Raw genomic sequence first — 22,021 nt, 5'->3', positions numbered from 1 at the left:
AGAACTCCACCTACCCGTGTACCCGCCCATCACCCGGCTTGGGTGTGGGCCGAGGGGCCCGGCTGCACCCAGCCCTGCAGAGCACGCCTGCCGGAGCCCAGATGATTCAGAGGAAGGGCCGGCCGCCCGCCTGGGTGCCTGTGACAGTGGATGCAATTAGATTTAATGGGACAGAGCCCTTTCTCCTGCGTCTCCGTGCTCCTCGCCCACCCCACCTCCCTCAGGCGGCAGCAGGAGGGGGACGCGGAGGAGGTGGGAGGTGGGAGGTGGAGGACCCAGAGGGGCTTTGACGTCAGCTCAGCCTATAAGAGGCCGCCTGGCAGAGGGCTGTGGAGACGGAGCCCGGACCTCGCCGGCATCATGCCCACCCCCAACGCCGCCTCACCGCAGGCCAAGGGCTTCCGCAGGGCCGTCTCCGAGCTGGACGCCAAGCAGGCCGAGGCCATCATGGTAAGAGGCAGGCTGGTGCCCGTGGGCCGGAACGAACCAGAAGCCCAGGGGTGTCCCCTGAAGGTTGGCGGGAGGCTCCAGGCTCAGGGTCCACATGGACGCCCTGGACCCAGGCCTGGCGTCCAGTCCTGGCCACAAGAACCTCCCCTGCCCGGACTCTGTGGGCAACCCCTGTGCCCGGGTGTTTGAATCTCTGTGGGTGGGTCCTGCTGGACCCAGTGTGTGTGCAACAGTGTCCCACACCCTGCAGCAGCTCAAGGTGGTGGGGGGCACTGGGCAAACAGGGGTGCAGGCCCCAGTTCTGCTGAGCTGAAGGGAGGTCTGAGCTCCAGGGTGATTCCCATCCATCACCCGCCCATTCACCTGTTCATCCACCATCCGTCCGTCCAGCTGTCCATCCATCCATCCATCCATCCGTCCATCCATCCATCCATCCATCCGTCCATCCGTCATTCACCCATCCACCTGCCACGCATTCCATGTCCCACGTGGGATCTCCTGTCTTGAAACCCACCTCCCCTGTTCCCCTGTCCAGCAACCCTGGGCCTCCCTGACCACCAGGGATGGCCCCCAAGGCCTGGCCCACCACTTGGGAGCCCCCGAATTCAAGGGAGGCTGTGCTGGGAAGACCTGCTGGGCCACCCCCTCTCTGAGACTGGAAAACTGGGGGCTTCTTGGCCTGGAAGAGGGGTCTCCAGTTCGTCCTCAGGGATGGCCTGGAATAATCGGCTCCCCGCAGGTTTAAAACGGCTCTTGTTTATAGAGCTTTAATGGAAACACGGGCTGGGTTCTGGAAATTTAATTTGCAGACACCACCTCAGGGGACTGGCTGTGGGGTAGAGAGTGTTCACCCCAGGCCCCTGGCTCTGTCCACACCTCGCCCACCGCAGAGTGGGAGATCTGGGGAGGGCTCCCCCGCGGCCCCCTGCCATGTTCCAAGACCCAAGAGCACCAGAAGCTTCTTGGAAGTTCAGCTCCCAAGAGCACCAGAAGCTTCTTGGAAGTTCAGCTCCCAAGAGCGCCAGAAGCTTCTTGGAAGTTCAACCCCCCAGACAGGGGGGTTCTTCTCTACTCAGGCCGGGGGGCGGGGCAGACACACAGACCCCGGGGGCTCACGGTCTCGGGACCGACTGTGGACAAGGTGTGGCCAGGGCCCCTGGGCTGTGAGGCAGGGCTGGGCGTGGGGCCGTGAGGAGAGGTCATTCCATGGGGCCAGACACCATGTCCCCTGGCCCTGCCCAGCCCGGGGGCAGCAGGGCAGCTCCCGACTCACCCCTCCGGTCCCCTAACCTGGTTAGCTGTGGCCTGGGGGCACAGGCCACGCAGCATTTCCCCCAGGCCACCCTCAGCTGTGACTCCCGGCCGCCTCCCCGCCCCTGCGGCCCCCGGCAGGCGCGACGCTGGAGCTGGGTCCCAGGTTCTGTGGGTCCGGCTGAGGGCGGGGGGAGCTGGCGCGTCTGTCCCCACAGTCCCCGCGCTTCGTCGGGAGACGGCAGAGCCTCATCCAGGACGCCCGCAAGGAGCGAGAGAAGGCGGAGGCCGCAGCCGCAGCCGCGGAGCCTGGGGAGGCCCTGGAGGAGAGGGACGGGAAGGCCGTGGTGAACCTCCTCTTCACCCTGCGGGCCACCAAGCCCCCCGCGCTGTCCCGGGCCGTGAAGGTGTTTGAGGTGAGGGCGCGGGGGGGCCACGCGGGGAGGGGGCTCACAGCCCCTCGCCACACCCTTCTGTGCTCAGCAGCTCCCTGAGCCCGGCCCCCAGCCCTCCCCCGTGCCCACCACCTCACCCTGGGGGCAGGTGGGTGTGGGTCCCCCAGGGCAGCCGGGGATGCAGGGCCCCCCATGCCCGCCTGGCCCTGGCGGGGCTGGGCTCATGTGACAGCTGATGGCTCTCGCTGCCGGATCCGGGCACACGCACCCCAGTGACATTACAGCCGACTCCTCTCAAGCTCCCGCGATGGCCGTGTGGCCCGAGGGCCGTGAGGACTGAGGCGCGCCCGTTGCTGGGTGATGGGAGCTGGCAGGGGAGCGCATCCACCCCGCCCCCCCCGCACTCAGTGGTGCTTGGTGGGGCCTGAGCCTCCCGACCTGCCCACAGTGGGGTCAGGGCCCACCCCCAGCCCTGGGTGGCTAGAGGTCTCAGATGAGACCACCAGGGATGGAAATCAGGCTGCCTGGGAGAAGGCCCCACCCGGAACGCTGGGTCTGGGGGACCCTGTGACAACCCTTGTTAGACCAACTAGACAAGAGCCATTTTCCCAGCTGAAACCTGCCCAGGCAGCCAGCGGCGGCCCTGAGTCTGGAAAGCGGTCCTGTGGGCTGCTGGCTGCCGGCATCCAGGGCAGGGCAGGGCAGGGCGGGCCGACCCCGGTGCCTGCTTCCCAGCTCCCTCGCCTCCCCGCCCCCCCCCCCCTCCCCACCGTCTGCCTCTGTCTCTCCATCTCTCCCTCCCTCTTTCTCCCTGCTTTTGCTCCTAAGACATTTGAAGCCCAAATCCACCACCTGGAGACCCGGCCCGCCCAGAAGCCGCGGGCAGGGGGCCCGCACCTGGAGTATTTCCTGCGCTGTGAGGTACCCAGCGCCGCCCTGCCCACCCTGCTCAGCTCCCTTCGCCGCGTGGCCGAAGATGTGCGGGGCGCCGGGGAGAACAAGGGTGAGGCTGCCACTACGCCCTTGAGTGCGCCCTCACGTGACCTCGAGACATCGGGGCGCAAGGGGTCCCACGGGGAACCCCAGTGACCGCGTGCACGGCCGGGGGGCTCCCTCCCTGCTGGCTCCGGCCCTCCCCCTTCCTCCTCGTCTGTGTCCGGGCCTGGGTCACCTCCAGCCCCCCAGTCGCAAGCGGGAGGCTGCTTCCAGGGGGGCCCTCCCACCACAGCCCAACACCCAATCCGGTCCTTCTACCCTCCTTCCTGCGTGAAGTCCTCTGGTTCCCAAGGAAAGTTTCTGAGCTGGACAAGTGTCACCACCTGGTCACCAAGTTTGACCCTGACCTGGACTTGGACCATCCGGTGAGCCGGGGCCCCGACCTGTCCCCGTACTCATGGCTGGGGCGGTGGGCGTGGACCCCGGCTTGGGACGGGGTGTCTGCCACCGGCTCCTGGTGGAACCCTGAGGTCTGGCTGGGTGCAGCCGCCAGGCGCCTGCCGGTATCTCAGGCCGCGTCTGGGCTGGGGGCGTGGGGAGGGCTGGTGGGCCGCGGCGGCTGATGGCGTCCACTCTGCCGTCAGGGCTTCTCGGACCAGGTGTACCGCCAGCGCAGGAAGCTGATTGCTGAGATCGCCTTCCAGTACAAGCAGTAAGGACCCCCCTCGGGGCCTCATTCTCTGAGACCCAGACCCCATCCTGCGGCCTCACACTAGACCTGGGCGGGGGGAAGGGAGGGATGTCTTTGTCACCACTGCCATCACCTTCACTGTCACCATGGTCACCGGTTCGGGGTCCCCAAGCCACAGCCAAAGAAACGGAGGCACAGAGCAGTTAAGCAACTTGCTGCGGCCACACAGCCGGGCTCGCTCAGCCCAGGCCCTTCCTGTCCCCACCCCCCATGCCCTCCCCAAGGAGGCCTGGACTAACCACTGACCCCTCCCCAGAGGCGACCCTATTCCCCACGTGGAGTACACAGCCGAGGAGACTGCCACCTGGTGAGACCCCGTGATGGCAGCTGGGGAGGAGTGGGGTGGGGAATGAGGAGGGCCCGGAAAGACCCCCAGAATCCCTGCGTGGAGAGTGGTGGCCTCCAGAGGACAGACTAAGTCCGGGTGGAGGAAGGACTTCCCGAGGCCTCCCACGGTCCCCTGAAACCCCCCAAAGCTGCAGGTGGGAGACGTCCACTCCCAGTGGCCAGTGTCTTTGGGGCCAGTGATAGGCCTGCAGTGTGAGGCTGCCTGAGGTCTGCAGGGGGCAGAGCAGAGCGCCCACAGGAGGGGCTGCTGGATGCGGGGAGGGGTCTGGAGCAGGCGGCGGGGGTCCAGGTTGGGAGTGGGGGGCACCCGGCCAGCCTGAGCCCCCCCGCTGCCCGCAGGAAGGAGGTCTACACCACGTTGCGGGGCCTCTACGCCACCCACGCGTGCCGGGAACACCTGGAGGCCTTCGAGCTGCTGGAGCACTTCTGCGGGTACCGGGAGGACAGCATCCCCCAGCTGGAGGACGTCTCCCGCTTCCTGAAGGGTGCGACGCTGTGGAGGCCCCGGCGGGAGGGCCTGGGGTGGCCAGCCGGCGGCCCCACCCGCGCTGACCGCCCGCCCGCCGCCCTTGCAGAGCGGACCGGCTTCCAGCTGCGGCCCGTGGCCGGCCTGCTGTCCGCCCGGGACTTCCTGGCCAGCCTGGCCTTCCGCGTGTTCCAGTGCACGCAGTACATCCGCCACGCCTCCTCACCCATGCACTCCCCCGAGCCGTGAGTGCCCAGCCCAGCCCGCCACCGGGGCCTGCGGAGGACGGGGGCCGGTGCGTGCTGCTGGGGGAGGGGGCAGGCTGCGGCCCCGGCCCCCGGCCCCACCCGCTGTCCGCCCCCAACACAGGGACTGCTGCCACGAGCTGCTGGGGCACGTGCCCATGCTGGCTGACCGGACCTTCGCCCAGTTCTCCCAGGTGCGTCCTCGAGGCTTCAGGAGCTGGGCGTCAGCCCAGGGGCTGGGGGGCGGCACCTGCAGCAACGGGTGCTGCCTGCCCCTCCCCACCCCCAGGGCTGGACGCCGCCCACACCTGGGTCATGAGACTTCAGAGAGATTGCATCGTCCTGGAAGAGAGGGGCGGGCGGGCCGTTCTGGGAAGACCACCTTAGAACAAAGACGGGGAAGAATCCTTTCCCGAGGGTCAGCGGATCACGGTGCCCAGAGGACAAGCTGGGGGCAGAGTGCCGCGGCTTGTGCTGCCACCTGCTGGCTCTCCCAGGAACGGCAGAGAGCGGTCCTGGGCCCTTGATGGATCCCGGGAGCGTCCCTGCATGCCAGGAGGGTCCCTGCACCCTGGGAGGGTCTCTGTACCCCGGCAGTGTCCAGGAGGCCCCTGGAGGGGCTGCAGACAGCCCCAGCACCCTCCCCTCACCCAGGCGCCCAAGCCATGGTGGGCTGAGCCTCTCCCCCCTCAGCTCTCCCTCCCCCACAGGACATCGGCCTCGCATCCCTGGGGGCATCGGACGAAGAAATTGAGAAGCTGTCCACGGTGGGTCCTTCCCCCTGCAGGACGCTGGGTCCGGGCCGGGCTCTCCTGTCCAGGCTGAGGTTTCCGCTTCTCACGCCGTGACCGCCCGGAGCCTGGCTCGCCTCTGCCTGGGTGGTGGGTGCCTGGGGCCATGGTCAGTGGGGAATGCCGTGCTGTGGTCTCTCGGCTGACCCTGCCAACTGCCCCCACCAGCTGTACTGGTTCACCGTGGAGTTTGGGCTGTGCAAGCAGAACGGCGAGGTGAAGGCCTACGGAGCGGGGCTGCTGTCCTCCTATGGGGAGCTCCTGGTGAGACGCTCCCCCCCGCCCCCCCCGGGAAGGGGCTGGAGCCCAGGTCCCCACGGGGAGGGTGACCTTGGCCGTGCCTTCTGGATTCGAGCCTCCCAGGAGGCTGGGGCTGCCCTTTTAGGGGGGCCAAGAAACCTTGTCCCTGCCCCGTCCCACTCGCACTGTCCCCAGGCCTCGGGAGGACCCCCAGTGGAGAGGGGCGGGTGTGAATCCACACCCAGAGCCCACCGTGGAGTCAGGCCAAGGGGCTCCAATTCCCTCGGGGCCCTGAGATCTCCCCACCCCCCCCACTCCCGGCCTCCCGCCAGCACTCCCTGTCTGAGGGCCCCGAGATCAGGGCCTTCGACCCCGACGCAGCGGCTGTGCAGCCCTACCAGGACCAGACTTATCAGCCTGTCTACTTCGTGTCTGAGAGTTTCAGCGATGCCAAGGACAAGCTCAGGTAGGCCGAGACCCCCACCGTGCCCCCCAAACTGGGAGAGCCAGCCAGCAGGCCGGGCCTGCGAACCCATTTCACAGTGTAGAAAACAGTGCACACCTCGGTTACAGCACCCCTCCTGCAGCAGGACCCCCGAAAAGTCTTGGGAGGGGAGACCTGCGGGGCTGGTGGCCACGTCAAGGCCAGGCCAAGGCCAGGCTCTGAGGAGGTGAAGTTTGACTTTGTAAGATGGATGTGTGGGGTCCTTCCCAGTCCCCTGCCCTCTGAGCAGCTGGGGCCGTGGTGGGGACAGAGGACAAGGGCCAGGGTGACTGAGGGCCGGGTGGGGAGCCTGGGGGTAGCGGGGAGTTTCCAGGGCTGCAGGTGCAGTGACCAGCATTCCCCAGGGGAGGAGGGCAGAGCCCGACACGGCCCACCCATTCGCCCTCGGAAGGGGTCTCTTTTCCAGCCAGGCTCCTGTTGTCACCGGGGAGACTGAAGCCCAGGATCTATGTGCCTGCAGTGGGGGGGCGGGGGTTGGGTCCCACACCCAAGCTTAGGGACAGGGATGTCATGGACCCTGCAGGGCGCACGGTCTGGAAACCTTCCTGGGGGAGGAGGCCTGGCTGAGCGGGGCCTCGGGAAGGAGCAGGGAGGGATGGAGTGTCTCGCAGAGGCTCGCTTGGAAAAGGCCCGTCCCTCCCTGCCGTAAACAGCCCCCAGCCCTTGGAGGAGGCCTCAGTCCCCCATCTTGTCTGGCTGGTTGGACGGAATGAGCTCTGGGGGCCCAGGCGGCTCAGAAAAGTCCTGGGAGCTCTGAGCCTGCTGTGACGGAGACCCGGGCCCCAGCCCTCCGGCTCCTCCCCACTGGGTGACTGAGGGTCCCTGCCGGCTCCCCTACCAGGAGCTATGCCTCCCGCATCCAGCGCCCCTTCTCCGTGAAGTTCGACCCATACACGCTGGCCATCGATGTGCTGGACAGTCCCCACGCCATCCGACGCGCCCTGGATGGTGTCCGGGACGAGCTGCACACCCTCACCCACGCCCTGAGTGCCATCAGCTAGACGCGGGCGCCACCCCGCAGGCCCCCGTAGGCCGGGCCCAGGTCTCCTGGCCTCCCCCCCGCCGGCCCCGGCCCCGCCCACGTGAAGGGCTGGCTCACAGGGCACCCCGAGAACCCGCCAGAGATCCCCCTGCTGGAGGGCACCCTGCTGCCCCGCCCACCGCTTGCCAGCTCTGCCTGCAGGTGACTTTGTGCTGTGTGCTGCCCGTGTGCCGTGTGCCACCTGCTCCCAGTCTCAATAAAAGAAAGAATCCCTCTGCGTGCCCACCCGGCTGGCTTCTGTGCCTGTGTCTGTGCACCGGGCTCAGCCCCCAGCCCTGTGCCCCTCACACTCTGCCCCATCCCTGCTCAGAGGCTCCTCCACTGCCTGCCCCCTCCTCCAGGCAGCCCCAGGGTCACCTGCTCGCCCAGGGGACCCCCAGCCTGTGTTGAGCCACCAGCAGCTCCAGAGGGCTGAGGGGGTCCTGGCTGAGCTGTCCCATCTCTGTGGGGTGGCAGCATGGAGGTGGGGGCCTGGCCTGGGTTTGCGGGGGCAGGGCTCACAGCCATGGTCTCCTAGGCAGGGCTGCAGGCTGGGCCCTCCCTGCAAGCCCGAGGTCCCCACTAGGAGGAGGACGGGCTCCAGGAGCCAGCCTGTGAGAGCAAGCAGAGGAACGGGGGGCCCAAGGCACAGCTGCCTCTGATCCCCGTGCCCCACCCCACCCAGAGCAGGACCTGGGAACGCGCCCCCTCCCCCCCCGCAATGTGTGCTGATGGAGCGTTCAGCTGGCCCCTAGGTAACCTCTCTGGGCCTCAGTCTCCCCAGCAAGGTGGGCGGGGGGCTGGATTCTGGGATTTCTTTACTCGACAGGTCTGGACCTGGCCCTCCAGCTAGAGCCCCCAGAATCCTCCAGGTTTGGCCCAGCCCAGGGTGCCCCCTTTCCCATCCTGGCCCTGGCCCTTGGAGCAAGCAGCCTGGGGCTTCCTGGGAGGTGGCTGGTTCCTTACTTCCTGCAGGAGGTAGACACCAGCCCATCTTCCAGGCCCTGCTCTTTCCCTCTGGTTCCCCCTACCTCCCCCTCCCACCACCAGGACCCTGGCTCTAAGCTCTTAGGATGTTAATCCTGGTAAACTCCTACTCATCCGTCAAGACCCTCCTGGGCAAAGCCTTCCGTCCCAGCCCTCCCTGGTGGTCTGTCCTTCCATCAGTTGCACCTCAAGCACCTTGTCTGTGACTAGCCCTCCTGTACCTGTGTCCCTTTAGCCTGTGAGGCGTCAAATGGAGCCCCTTCTGGTGGTTGTGAGCCCCACTGAGGCCCTGGGGAAGGGCTAACGGCCGGCCTCATTTCCCTCCTGCCCTCCTGGGCCCTGGGCTCTGCCCTCCCACCTGGGACTTCCGTCATCCAGCCTTCCGCCTTGCACACCCCTCTTTAAGAGGTCCCCAGATCTCCCCTGGCTGCAGAGGGGCCTCCGGACATCATGGCGCCCTGGGAAGGCAGGGTCCAGCCCCTTCCTCTGCGTGGGGGGCTGCTAGGGTCCGGGCCTCCCTCCAGGGGCCTATCCAGGGGGTTGGGGGCACCACAGGGGCTCGGCCCAAATAACAGCCAAAGGATGCAATGGGGCTGAGGGGCTGGTCTGAAAGGGGTCAACACGGGGGGGATGTGCAGGGCTCTAGGAAGAGGGCTGGGGGCCGAGAGGCCGCCTGGGCGGGGTGTGGCGGGGCCCCACCCACGTGTCCTGTGGCGCCTACATTGAAGATGAGGAACAAGGGCCAGCCTCAGGGGCCTTATAGCTGCAGGTCCCTGAGTTCAGCCCGCTCGGCAGTGCCCCAGGGAGCCGGGGGTCTCAGCGGGCCGTAGTGCTGGGGTGGATGAGGATGGGGCCTTGAGCCAAGGAGACGCTCCCTCACTGCCCACCCATGGCCTTGGACCACCTCTGGGGCCCCGAGGGCAGCCCCAGGGACAGCGGGCACGGGTCCTCTCTCTTGCCCACACTCCCTGGACCAACATGGAAGATGGGACCCAAGCAAGGCTGGGTGGGGCTCGGCTCCCGTGGAGGCGTTTGCCCCCAGCTGTGAGCGGGGACAGCTTGGCATTAGGTCCCTCGTTAAGACTCTAATGACCCCGTGGCCCCAAGAGGTGCTGACGACCAAGGAGAGGTTCCTGCAGACCCAGCAGCGGGGAAATGATCCAGAAATTGCAGCCTCAGCCCCCGGCCATCTGCCACCCACTTGAGGCCCTAATGGGCCAGGTGGAGGGGTCAGGGGCTATAAAGCTGGCGGGGCCCAGCAGCCCCCAGCCCTCGGGACCAGCTGCACTCGAGGCCGTCAGCAAGCAGGTCTGTCCCTGTGGGCTCTGCGTCAGCCTGGGTCCGGGCCGGCCCCGCCGGGGTCCGGTGCGTCGGGGCCCCCGGCACGAGCCCTGCTGAGCGGCAGGAGGGTGTGGGCTCCTCTCTTGGAGCGTTTGGGGGTGAGCACTGGTTGGGGGTCCCGGGCGCCCCCTCGCTGGCCTCACCCCCGCCTGCCCCCCAGGTCCTCGTGCCCCCACCATGGCCCTGTGGGTGCGCCTCGTGCCCCTGCTGGCCCTGCTGGCCCTCTGGGCGCCCGCCCCTGCCCGGGCCTTCGTCAGCCAGCACCTGTGCGGCTCCCACCTGGTGGAGGCACTGTACCTGGTGTGCGGGGAGCGCGGCTTCTTCTACACGCCCAAGGCCCGCCGGGAGGTGGAGGGCCCGCAGGGTGAGCCCCGCCGCCCCGCCGCCCCATTGCTTCCAGCCGGCACCCGGTGGGAGGTCAGGAGGGATTTTTTTAAAAAGGAAGATGATGTTCTCGTGGTCACATCCTAAAGGTGACCAGCTCCCTGGGGGTGAGCCAGGAGGACGCCTGAGGGTGGGCTTGCCCCTCCCCCCCTCCCTTCTCGCCCGGCCTCGCCCAGCGCCCGGGCCCCATTCTCTCCCCTCCCCACCGAGGGCAGCTCCAGGGAGGACTCTTCTGAAGTGAGTCAAGGCCTGGGCGCCGATGGTCTCGGGGTGATGTGTCGGCGATGGGGGTGCTTGTGGGAGACGCCCCGTCACCCTGGGAGAGGGCCCCGTCCTGGGCGGGCCGTGGGGAGGGGGAGGCCCGTGATGGGCGCCAGGGCACCTGTTCGGGGTCCCGCTCCAGGGCCGGGCAGGGTGGGCAGGGGAGCGCCGTCTGCCTGACCGTCTCTCCCCGCAGTGGGGGCTGCGGAGCTGGGGGGAGGCCCCGGTGCCGGCGGCCTGCAGCCCCGGGCCCTGGAGGGGCCCCCGCAGAAGCGCGGCATCGTGGAGCAGTGCTGCACCAGCATTTGCTCCCTCTACCAGCTGGAGAACTACTGCAACTAGGCCCGGCCGGACGCCCCCTCCAGGCAGGCGGCCCAGCACCGCGCTCCCCGCACCCCGGATGGTCAATAAACCCCCTGAAGGAGCCCTGCTGCTGTCGTCTGTGTGGCCTGGGGGGCTGAGGCGCTGCTGGGGGCGGGGGCGAGGAAGGCCGGCCCACCTGCCCAGGCCCTGGTGACGGGGGTGGGGGTGGGGGGTCCTGCCCCAGACCCCTCTCTGTTCTCTCTGCGTCACGCACTGGCTGCCCACAGGCATGCGGGCAGACGGGCACCAGGGCCCATGGCAGTACCCCCCAAGGCGGTGAGCTCCTGTCTTCGGGGGCCCTGACACCCCCCTCCTCAGCCCCACTGCTGCACGCGGTGCCTCCGCGGGGCACCCGCCCAGGCCGCTGCCAGTCACGCCAAAGAGCCCAGGGGTGCCTTGGCTGGTCACAGCCCGGGAGGTCAGAGGGTGACCTGGCCGTACCAACGCCTGGCCAGCCTGCCGGCCGCCCAGGCCAAATCAATCTGCAGCTTTCCTGAAGGCTCCACCTGGGCCAGGGCTCGGGGTGGCCAGGCTGGGGCTGGGTGCCTGGGCCCCGGTCGCTGCAGACCACTCAGAGGCCGGCCTGGTACCCAGCCGGCTGGGCGGCCCTCCCTGTGACCCCGAGGCTCTCACCCCGGTCCCCCCACCCCAGGGTCACATCGACACCCCCCAGGGGAGACGCTGCAGGCCCCCAGCAGGCCCCGCCCCTGGAGTGGAGGCCAGGGCTGGGCAGGCAGGTGGACGGCCGGACACTTGACCCGGAAGAGGAGGGGGAGGGGGTGGCCAGGGTGAGTGGCGAGTTGCCCATGGGATCACCCAGGCGGCCCCGTTAGCACGGGTAGAGGCAGGGGCACCCCGCAGGAGTTGAGGTATGTGGGTGCCCGAGGCCGGGCCGCACGCAGCTGGGGCTGGGAAGTGGGCTGGTCGGAGTCAGGCTGCCCTCAAGGCCCTGCCAGCCAGTGAGACCCTGGGGACGACTCGGACGCTTCCCCGCCCCCTCAAGTGCCAACAGAGTCTGTGGAGAGGGAGGAAGCCTTTGGGGTCCCGGGGCAGGGGGCCATCCCGGCCAGCAGGATTTGCAGCATGGCTGGGCCTGGGTGGTGCAGGGGGGGCTCGGGAGAGGAGTCCACCAGGTGGGGAACGTGGTGGGTCAGGGTGTGACGTGGCCCTCGGCCCCCTGCCTGGGCTGGGGCCTGTCTTCCTTTCCCCTCCTGAGACCCGCTGCCGCTCTGAGACCCAGGATCCACCCCTGCCCCAGCCGCTCCCACCAGCCCCTGGGTACCAGCGGATGTGTTTTCGAACAGGTGGGGTGGGGGGCCTCCATACACCCAGCAGGGACAGGGTCACGGAGGGAAGGAGAAGTGGCTGCCCAGGGCTGCCAGGGCCCCGGGGGCAAGGGCGGGATCAGACCCAGTCTCCTGCTCGGCACCGCCCTGGGCACTGAACCCCAGGTGCCCCTGCTTCTGGACCCCCCACATCGCCCCACGGAAGCCAGGCCCTCAGACCTCGGCTCTGCCACCCCACCCAGGCCCAGGCTCCACCCCTTCTGGGAACTGGAGGGCAGACCTCGCCTGCCCTTGGGATCCGGGCTTCACTGGCCCATGCGGCTGGCGGTGGCCGTCAGCGGTGTGCAGACCCGTGTGTAACCCTCGCGTGGGCGGTGGGGTCCAAGTGCCGGGTGCAGCCCCCCCACACGTTCCACTCCCTCACTGTTGCGTCTTCCGTGTTGCACTGTCACGCGTGCCGTGGGGGGCACGTGTGTGCTGTTGCCCCTGTGTTGCTAATGGGAAGACTGAGGCTGGGGTCAGGCCCTCTGGTGCCCACCCACTAAGGACACTCTGCCTGTGTGGCTGCCTCCAGGCTGGCTCCCCGGATTGCATCTGCTCCTGGCACGGACGAACTGGCAGCTCCACCTGACCATTGGGGCTGTATTTGCCTTCTCCTGTTGGCAGTAAATATTTACTGTCCTCGCTGTTCTCTGGGCCTGAGCAGATCCTGAGGGCCATGGGAGGTGGACGCAGGGATGCTGGGGTGGGCTCTCTGCCCTTGAGGGCCTGGTGCTTGGTGGGGGCCAGGCTGGGAAGAGGGAGCAAGATCGGGAACCAGTGGCCTGAGCTCCTGGAAAAGGCCCCCTGGCAGCGCCCAGGCAGAGCCCCGGCCGGTGTCTGTGTCCAGTTAGGCTGTGAGTCCCCACCTTGGGGAACCTGCCCCGGGACCCAGGCAGGGTTGGGCCCCCCTGCGTGGGCGGTTTTACCAGGTGGGCACCCGTCCATGCCAGGCAATGCGGTCAGGGCGGTCATTCACAGACAGAACCAGCAGAGGGCGCCAAAGCCTCACTTTTGCCACACTCCACTTTGTGCTGGGCTTACTGTCCTGGACAGTGGTCCTCTCCGCAGGGGTCTGCTGCCCACGCCGCCCGCATTCCCCCCTGCCGGCAGGCACAGGGGCTCCGGGGGATGCCCAACGGGCTGGCCAGCCCGGGCCCTGGAGGCCATGAGGCTAAGGAAGGAGAGAGGGTGCTGAGGTCTCAGCCCCCCATTCAAGCCCACACCCACCTCACGGGCCCAGGCTTCCTGGGGGAGCAGCTGGACAAATGTGCCGGGCCCCCAACATTCTGGAAACGTCTCCAGTGAGAGTCTGACCCTCTAGAATCAGAGACCTGGGGCCGGAAGTCCTTGGGGCTGACCTCCTCCAGGGCCCCCATCCTGGCTGAGCAAGCCAGGCACCCGTGCCAAGCTGGAGCCTTGGCTGAGGGTCTCCAGGGCCTGGGGGAGTTGAGGCTGGGGGCTGGGGGGTGGCTGTCACCGTCAGGCCAGGCGGCTCCTCGCTCTGCTTGTAGCCACCTTGGCCACTCGAGCCAGAAAGCTCACGTGAGGCAGGGGCTTCGGGGCCAGGAACCCTGGACCCAGGAGGCCTCTGGCGGGGGTCCAGCTGGGTCAGGGTTAGTTCTTTCCCATGTCCATCCCCATCTCCCCCTCCTGGTGCTGGGAGGAGAGAGAGGTCAGTTCCAGAAAGAATGTTTGGGGGTAGGGGGTGGTCATGGGCCTGGGAGCCGTGGAGATAACAAGCAGACAAGCAGGGTGGTGGGGCACTGGCCCACCCCCTCCCTCCGGCACTGTTGTTTCTGGCCTTGGTGCAGGAACAGCGAGGCGGAGTCCTCGAAAGTGGAGACCAGCGGAGGTGGTTCCCTACCACTCCCCAGCCAAGCACCAGCCCCCCACCCCTGGGTCCTCAGCTCAGCCCCCTCCCCAGGCAGCCCGCCAGCCCCACCCCACCTCGGCTCAAACCTCCCACTGCCTGCCACCTGCTGCTGTCGGGGGTCTGACCCGGAGACCCCTAGGAGAGTCTCCAGGAGCCCACAGGTGGGTCCCTGAGGCTGTCCCCAGAAGCTGGGCCTGGGTCCGTCACTCCACAATCCCCACCCTCCAAGGCACTGGGCTGAGATGTGGGATCTTGGGGGCACCCCTGGAGCCTCAGGAGGGGGGTGCAAGCGGGTGTTGCCTCCCAGGCTCCCTTCACCCAGAGATGCTCAGAGACGTAGACCCAGGGTCAAGGTCACAGGGTCGTTCCCAGCTGAGCCTGGCTCTGTGCTTTGCCAGGGATGAAGGTGGGCCTCCAATTCCCCAGCCTGGGGGTCCAGAGCCTGTGAGCTCCGGGTGGCCCACCTTCTGCAGCCCCATGTGGACCAGGCGGCTGGCCCATCAGAACCTCGCGGGGCGGGCGTGGGAGGTGGAGGGGCGGAGGGGGGCAAGGAGCGCATTCCGCCAGCCTCACTCTGACCCCCTGCCCAGTCCATCTGTGTTTTTGGAAAACAGAGCCGGCGCCCCGGCAGCCCTGCAGCCTGCGGCCGTTCACACTGCGTCTCAAAGCACACGATTTTCTTCTTCAAAGTCCATCCTTACTTCAGAACTTGGCCCTGTTCCAGCCTGGCCTCCCTGGGGGCACCCTGCCTGCCCCTCCCACACCCATGGCCCACTTGCTGGGGGACCTTGGAAATCCCCTTCCCTCTCTGGGCCTCGGGTTCTGGGCTGTGGGTCAGGTCTGCGTGGTAGCTCAGCGGGCAGCCGAACAGGACTGGGAGGAGGTGAACATGGGGGCCCCGGCTCTGAACCCGAGGCTCTGTCCCTTCCTAACCCTTCCTGGCTCTCACTGGCCCTCTCTGGCCCTCCATGGTCTCCCTGGCCTTCCCTGGCACCACCTGTGGTCCAACAAGCTCAGCCTGCCCAAGAAACCCTCCAAGGGTCAGGGAGAGGGAGAGGATGGAAGATGGGTTTCCTCCCTTGAGGCCTACATGATGGCTCTGCTCTTGGTCACCTGCTGGGGTTGCTTCCTGGACCCGGGTCCAGCTGTGGGAATGGAGAGGGCAAAGAGGCCAGACTCCGGGTGGGAGGAAGAGCTAGAGGAAAAACAGGAGAGGGGAGGGCTGAGGGGGGCCCCCCAAACTCCAGCTGCACAGATCAGAGGAGGTCAGAACAGGCAGGCTGGGAGGCTTCCTGGAGGAAGAGTCCTGTGTCCGCATTCAGGTGCCTAGACCTTAAGATTGTGTCCGCATCTGGCTGTCACCGCCGAGGGTGCAGACCGAGCCCAGGGATTGCCGTGGGGCAAATACAGCCCGTGCCACCCTCCCTGGAGCCGCACTGGGAGCCGCGTTCACACAGAGATGTCGTCCTCCAGGCCCTGGCCAAAAAGAAGGTGCAGGTTGAGGTCTGGAGGACACAATGGGTCAAGTCCTGTGGACGCCTCACCTCCCGAACGCCCTCAGCATGTTGGGGTCAGCAGGAGGGTCCACTCGGGCCAGTGTAGGGCTGAAGGGTGAGAGCTGGTGGACCAGGCACCTGGGGATTAAGTCCTTGCTCTGCTGCCCATGGCTGTGTGGCCTTGGGAAAGTTACATAACATCTCTGAGCCTCAGTTTCCTCATCCATCAAAAGGGAACCCAAGGAGACTCTCCCCGCCTTGGTGGTGAGGGTCCAGTGGGGCGATGTGTGTGAGTGGGGAGCCCCCCAGGCCCGTTGCCATGGTGTCAGCAGGCCCTCTGAATTGTATTCTCAGCTCCTTCCCCAGTAGGACAGGCCGCGGTCTCAGGCTTCCTCCACGCGCCCGGCATGCACTGCGCTGTCCTCTGTGGGCCAGGCGTGTAGGTGAGGAAGGCTGAGGGAGGACTACGGGCCCAGGGCACTTCTTGCGGCTTCTCGCTCTGCATCTCCAGCAAGTTACTTCCCCTCTCTGGGCCTTAGTGCTCCACAAGCCTGCTGCCCCTCCAGGCAGCAAAGGCAAAAGGCAGCTGATGCGTCTTCCACGGGAAAGGAGAAGGCTCCTCACTACCAGGGGTGGCCCGTGGGCATGTCGGGGTGCTGGGTGGGGCTTGCCAGGAAGACCAGCTCCCCGAGGGAGGAGGCCCAGGGCTGGGGTCGTGGAGGGCTCCCACGTCTTGAATGAGGCCAAAAGCAGGATGAGGGAAGGGGTGTGCATGGCCCAGGGGATCTGGGGCTCCCTTGTGCCCGGGGACAGGGCAAGACTCCCTGCCTGGCCAGTCCCCTCCCCCCAAACTCCAGCGTCCTCTCAGGTGGCCGCTTTTACCCAGGACCAGCCGGGGCCATGACTCAGCTGCCAACACCCAGGAAAGAAGGTTCTAGTGCCGTCGGTCAGGGGAGTCAGGGGCAAACATACCTTTGCATTGAGAGAGTATAATGATGAACAATAACAAACACGTATTAGTATGTGGTCTGTGCTGGACGCTGACCTAAGGGCTTTCAAGCACCAGCATGTCAAGCCTGTGAGGTCAGAGGGACGTGGCAGCCCAGGGGTGACCGGGCTTGCCCGGGTCCTTCAGCAGAGCAGGGATTTGAGCCGGGTCAGCCTCCAGGCCTCCTCCTGCCCATTCCTCTCCCCTTCTGGATACACCGCGGTGTGAGCTGTACAGCATGAGCCCTCGGCCCTCCCACTGTGGCCTTGCTGCCCTGGGGTGGCCTCACCCTGGCCTCTCCAGCTGCCCGCACAGAGGTGGCTGGGTCAGACGGGTCCCAGTGGTGCGGGGCTCTCGGGACAACTGGTGAGTTCAGCATGGGGGTTCCGTTTCCTCCCCCTCTTCTCTCGGCTCTCAGGTTTGGTAAAGTGGCTCTTCTGTCTTCTCTGGGCTCTCAGGTTTGGTAAAGTGGCTCTTCTGTGATCCTCATGGCAATACTGATTTCTAGGACAGCCAGGTGCTTTCTGAGGCTACGGTTGCATTTCTCGATGTGGCCACAAGGTGCCAGGCTCGGGTCAGATTTGGAAAGCCCTGCAGGGATTGGGGGTCGCGGGCGCAAGATTCAGCCCCTGAATCTGGTCTCGGGGACTCTGTCTCAGGATGGGGGTCCCAAACATTCTGCTGCAGAGCCTCTCAGTAATGAATCTGATTTTATTCTGATATAAACATAATAACAGTTTTCTCTAATTCTCAGAACGCAGCAGATGTTTTGGGAAGGCGTCCCGGGTTTAACCTGTGCTCTAGGCACTACCTCGCCGCACCCCTGGGATCGGAACCTCCAGAGAGGAATTCCCCTGGGCCTCCTTCCACCGTCAGTTCTGTAATGCCAGGGCGGGGGCAGAGGAGAGCCTCAGATCCAAGTGCAAAGGTGCAGAGCCCACCAGTACCCTGACACTGCAGGGGGTCTCCCCCTTGCAGGAAGAATGTTGTCACTTTGCCCCCAGCCCTCTCCCCAGGGTGCCCCGGATTGCTGCTCCGAAGAACTTCTGCGCTGTGCGCTGCAACTCTAGAAGTGGCCACCAGGTGTCAGCATGCGGTCACTTAAGCAGCCAAGTGGGGGAAACTTGGGAATGTCTAAGGGTCCTTCAAGTCTCTCCTGCATAAATAGGATCTGACCAGAAGCCCAGGATGGGATAACCCTCTCTCAGGCCTAAGAGAAAGTGGGGCAGTGAGGTTTATGTTGTGAGGTGCACCCCAAGTTTGTCCCTTCTCTCCCACTACCCTGTATCCCCTACAGGCCATGTGTTCCCACCATGGACAGTAAACGGAATAAGATGTTGAGGGTCACAGCCCTCACGCCCACAACACTTCTAGTCCTGACTCAGTGGCACCATGGCTTAGCTAGTCCCCCATGGGTCCTCCCCGCCCTGAACCCCTTTCTCCGCTCCCCTTCCTTTGCTTAAACGCTCTGGGCTTCAAGGTTCTGGTGGAATAAAATAGCCCTGCATTGGTGTGACCCCCTTTGGGGCTGTGCCAGAAATGGGGATTCACACTAGGGCAGAGCTCAGACTCAATACACTGTTTTAGGGGTGGGAGGTTCCTCATTTCCAAGAGTTTGATCTGTGGGTTTGAAATGCTGCTCCCCTTTCAACCCCTTAGCTGCCCACCTTCTCAATTTGAAGACACCCCCTTTGGTGGGCCTTCCATGGAACCCCATTATCTGACGTGGGGTCAGCCCTTCACCCTCCCTAGCCCCACCTGAGGCTTGGGAAGTCCCAGCTAAGTTTCTCTGTAGGGACCTGCAAGTAGCTCCTTGTGACATCTGGGCATCTGGCAGCGGACACCAGGGTCGGGGCGGGGGGGGGGGGGGTGGGCATAGGTGTGTGGCACAGGCTGTGAAGACTCCAAGCCACAGGACCCAAAGCAGAGCCAGCGTGAGCAAGTGACTGCTGCACCCCCCAAATTGTGGGCTGCTTCACACTGAGTCCCCTCTCTGTGCCCTGGACCTGATTCAGGACCTTTAGCATCCCTGCATCCCTCCCCACACAGGAGACCAGTGAGGAGGCCCACCTGCCCTCCTCCCAGAGGATGGTATGGCTCTGGGGCATCTGCATTTTGTTTAGGACACCCTCACCAGATTTGAGTCCCCCCAAGTCTGACTCTCTTCCCCACTGAAAGCCCTGTCCTCCCACCAGATGACCTATACCTCCAGCTAAGGAAGGAAGTCCAGGTGAGGGCTTGAAAGACAAAGGGAGAGGGGAGAATTAAACCCCAACACAGGCTGGTAAGCTGGGGTGCAGGGGCACAGGGAGGGTGTGGACTGGTGGTCTTCTGGGAACGGCACATGTCTTTGCCTCTTAGTGAGTCTTTGATCTGCCTCCTGCTCTACCTGCAGGCTCAGGAAAGTTTAAGTTCCCAGCGAGACTTAGTCTAATCAGGCAGCACTTCTATCTGGGTCCCCCCCACCGACCATCACCAGCTTCTGACACCTCTGAGTCTATGCCTCAACTGGAGTTTCAGCCAAGCTCAAAAGGCTGTGAACCCCAGTCATCCCACCCAGGGGTACCTGTGAGCAGGACACTGCTGCTTGCTACCTGCTGCCTGCCATTTGCTTCAGCATCCTTGGTGCCCAGCACCACACGTAGGGTGTAGGGGGTAGTATCAGATGCCACTAGGGAAGGGAGAAAACTCCCAGGTGAGTCCTCTGCCTCTGGAAGAAGGACGGACATGGCCGCATTGTGTTGCAGCTGTGTTGGGAGCCCATGAAGAAAGATTTTTCTGACCATTCTCGAACCCTGGCTTTTTCCCCATTAGGCCCCGCCCCCATTTTACCCGTGCCACGCCCACCGGCGTGCCAGGGTGTCAAGTGACTGCCAAGTGTCAATCTAGTGAGGCCCTACCCACTCTCCACCCCCTCCGAAGAGTCCCACCTTCCAGCTGGCAGGGAGTGCTTCCGGCTAATGCCCACGCCCACAAACGCCTTTCTGCCAGGCTAGGGGTGGGTCAGATCTCCACCCCCTAATGCGCTGTGCCCTCGCATGGGAAGGTGCCAGAGCCAGCTGCCCCAGCACCACCAAGTTGGCGCAAAGCTACCCAAACTTGGAGGGGCTTGAGGAAAGGCGTGGAGGGGACGAGGAGGTGAGGGGCAAAACTATAGTTTCAGCTGGCATTTGAGCAGGTGCCGTGCTCAGTGGCGGCGAGGCGCCCCTGCTTCTCAGGGCCCGTTATGATGCACACTTTGAAAGTGCCCTTCATCGTCTCTCCAGCCTCAGCCTCGTCCCCCTCCTCCTCCACCTCTGCGTCAAGCCGGCTGGAGGGTCTGGGCAGCACAGCCAGAGCAACCCCTGCTTTGGCAGCGACTGCTAATATTGGCCCGGCCAGCGGATCATCAGCCGGGCAGTTTCGGCAGAAAGCCTGGAGCACCAGCGACTCCCCAGTCCTCTTTATTCACCGCCCGGGAGCTTCGGGGACTACGCAGCGACTAGAGTACAGGTGACTGGCCTTCCCTCCCTCCCCTTTGTGTGAGAAAAGCTGCATTCTGAGCATTCAGGTGTGGGTGGGCTGGGGGCTTGGGGCTGGGGCAGTTAACAGGAGCAGAGAGACCTCTGCGCCAGAGGACCCAGGCAAGCTTCGACTTCGGAGGGGAGAGGAAAGACAGCTGGAGGGGGAACTCTTCCGTAGAGCTGCCCAGAGCCATCGAGTCTTTTGCAAGGAAAGTAAGTTTTCCTTCACTCATCTGCAAAATGGGAGGGGCAGGGGCGGAGGGTAGGGCTGCTCTTTCCAGCAGGAAGGCACAGCTGTTTTTGCAAATGTAAAAGGCAGGGTTTTTCTGTGTGAGAAATTCCCTCTTGCTGCACCCCACGCTCCCCGACAGCAACCAGAGACAAACAGGACACCGTGCAGAGGGGCCAGGGCCCTGAGATTTTGGAGCTGTCTTTTGGTTTTTTGATGCCACTTAAAAAGTAAAGCTTCCCTCTCTACCCACTCCCTACAACACCCCCCCCCCCAAGAATCCCACTATGTCATTGGAGAGTGAGAAGGACAATGAAGGGGCAATGCCCCTTGGGACCCCACAGCAGGATTTAAAAAGTAAAGCTTCTCTCCTCCAGACAGTGTTCCCCTGGGCCCCCTCCCAGCCTCCCTTGCCCTGGGTAGTTTCTCCAGGAGTGCATTATTTTGTGCATGACGTGTTTCTCCCCACCACCCAGGGTCCCAGACGCCTCCGTCCACCCAGGGTGGTGTTTGTGGGGAAGGGGTTCATTTCCCCAGAGAAGCCCAGTTTCCCCCCACTCTCAGCTGCCTTCCCGAGGCAGAGCTGTGTCCTTTGGTTTGTGCCCGGCTCCCTCCTTGCTTCCATTCAAGGTGGGAATGTTGGGGAGTAGAGGGGAGAATTTTGATATCGTGTGCTGTGATCCCCCAAGGCGGGTAGTTTGTGTGCAGCCCCCAGCCCCCATGCCCAGGCAGAAGTCCACCCCAGGAAGGGGCAGCTTGTCCAACAAGAGGGTGTCCTCCATGGGCACCTCTGCAGGCTTGGCTGCTGGGAAGTCCAGCTCTGGGTGAACTGTGGGCACTTTCCTCCTTCCCTAGTGCTTTAAGAAAGGGAGAGCTGGGCAGCCAGAGGGACCGGAAGGGGAGCCACCGCCCAAACCCTGACAAGGTGACCTGCAGGCCTCTCTACCCAACAGCCAGGGGAGGGGCAGGGGACCAGGGCCCTGGCTTGGGGGGCGGGTGGATTTGTTTTAAAAGCGGTCATCTTAGGAACACCCTTTTGCTTCTCCCCAGGGGCCGAAGAGTCACCACTGAGCTTGAGGAAGAGGAGGTGAACTCCGGCTCCCAGCCCCAAGGCCCCACATCTCCTCCGGGTCAGCTCCCTGCCCAGGCTGCCCCCCAGCCTGAGTCGCAGCCCGAGCCCCGGCCTGAGCTGCAGCAGGCCAGAGCCACCCGAGGCCCCAGCCCGGAGGTCAGCTGCTGCGGCCTGTGGCCCAGGCGATCCCCACCCGCTCAGAACTGAAGTCGGCCGTCAGCTCCAGCCCCGCAGAGGTGAGTGATTCCAGACTCCCAGGGCAGGACCCAGCGTCCCCTGGTACAGATCTCTGTGCAGCAGGCTCTGTACAGGGGCCTGATTTCCTCTGGTGCTCAGAGCCCCCCAGGCAGTTTCAGTTCCCATCCCCCCCTTTGACAAGGAGTGGAGGCTCAGAGGGCCTGGGGGTGTGTTCAGAGTCACACAGCTGCAATCTGGGATTCAGGTGGTCGGCTCCAGGTGCCTTTCTCCCTGGGGGGCTCAGGTGTGGGCAGAGCAGGCCCCCTGCAGTCTGGGCAGCGGCATGGTCCTCAGAGGGGAGCTCCTGGTAGAAGAAGGACAGAGGAAGGGGGAGGGGGGCAGCCTAGGGGAGAAGCCAGGGAGAGGGTCAAGGTGAGGACAGAATTGGAGGAGGGGGGAAGAAGGAGGGCACAGGGGAAAAACTCATACGCTGGGGAGGAATAGGGGACTCCAGGAAAGCTGGGCTCAGCTGGGGCATGTGAGACCCAGTCCTCCCTGCCCTGGGCTGCTGGCTGTGTGTCCTCACACCAGTGGTTTGACCTCTCTGTGTCCCCGTTTGT

The 22,021-nt window shown here is 65.1% G+C and overlaps 3 protein-coding genes across 3 annotated transcripts; all 3 read left to right on the top strand.

Annotated features, from left to right (window-relative positions):
* Window positions 1–360: 360 nt before the first annotated feature.
* On the top strand, window positions 361–7,541 carry TH (tyrosine hydroxylase). The gene is made up of 13 exons (XM_007171155.2): window positions 361–450; window positions 1,920–2,117; window positions 2,925–3,099; window positions 3,369–3,457; window positions 3,677–3,744; window positions 4,040–4,090; window positions 4,471–4,616; window positions 4,707–4,842; window positions 4,967–5,036; window positions 5,553–5,609; window positions 5,802–5,897; window positions 6,206–6,339; window positions 7,220–7,541. Exons 1-13 carry the CDS (start codon window positions 361–363, stop codon window positions 7,377–7,379), a joined length of 1,470 nt encoding a protein of 489 aa, XP_007171217.2. The 3' UTR covers window positions 7,380–7,541.
* A 2,363-nt stretch (window positions 7,542–9,904) lies between these two features.
* INS (insulin) lies at window positions 9,905–10,714 on the top strand. Its single transcript, XM_007171156.3, has 2 exons — window positions 9,905–10,091; window positions 10,569–10,714. The coding sequence occupies exons 1-2, from the start codon at window positions 9,905–9,907 to the stop codon at window positions 10,712–10,714; spliced, it is 333 nt and encodes a 110-aa protein (XP_007171218.3).
* Window positions 10,715–19,649: 8,935 nt separating this feature from the next.
* On the top strand, window positions 19,650–21,287 carry LOC103015712 (insulin-like). Its single transcript, XM_028163606.2, has 3 exons — window positions 19,650–19,912; window positions 21,008–21,077; window positions 21,203–21,287. The coding sequence occupies exons 1-3, from the start codon at window positions 19,650–19,652 to the stop codon at window positions 21,221–21,223; spliced, it is 354 nt and encodes a 117-aa protein (XP_028019407.2). The 3' UTR covers window positions 21,224–21,287.
* The last annotated feature ends 734 nt before the right edge of the window (window positions 21,288–22,021 follow it).

This window comes from Balaenoptera acutorostrata, chromosome 9, assembly GCF_949987535.1.
Source record: "Balaenoptera acutorostrata chromosome 9, mBalAcu1.1, whole genome shotgun sequence".
NCBI classification, from domain to species: domain Eukaryota; kingdom Metazoa; phylum Chordata; class Mammalia; order Artiodactyla; family Balaenopteridae; genus Balaenoptera; species Balaenoptera acutorostrata.
Note: the sequence above shows the minus strand (reverse complement) of the source record. Positions and strands in the feature narration are given on the sequence as shown.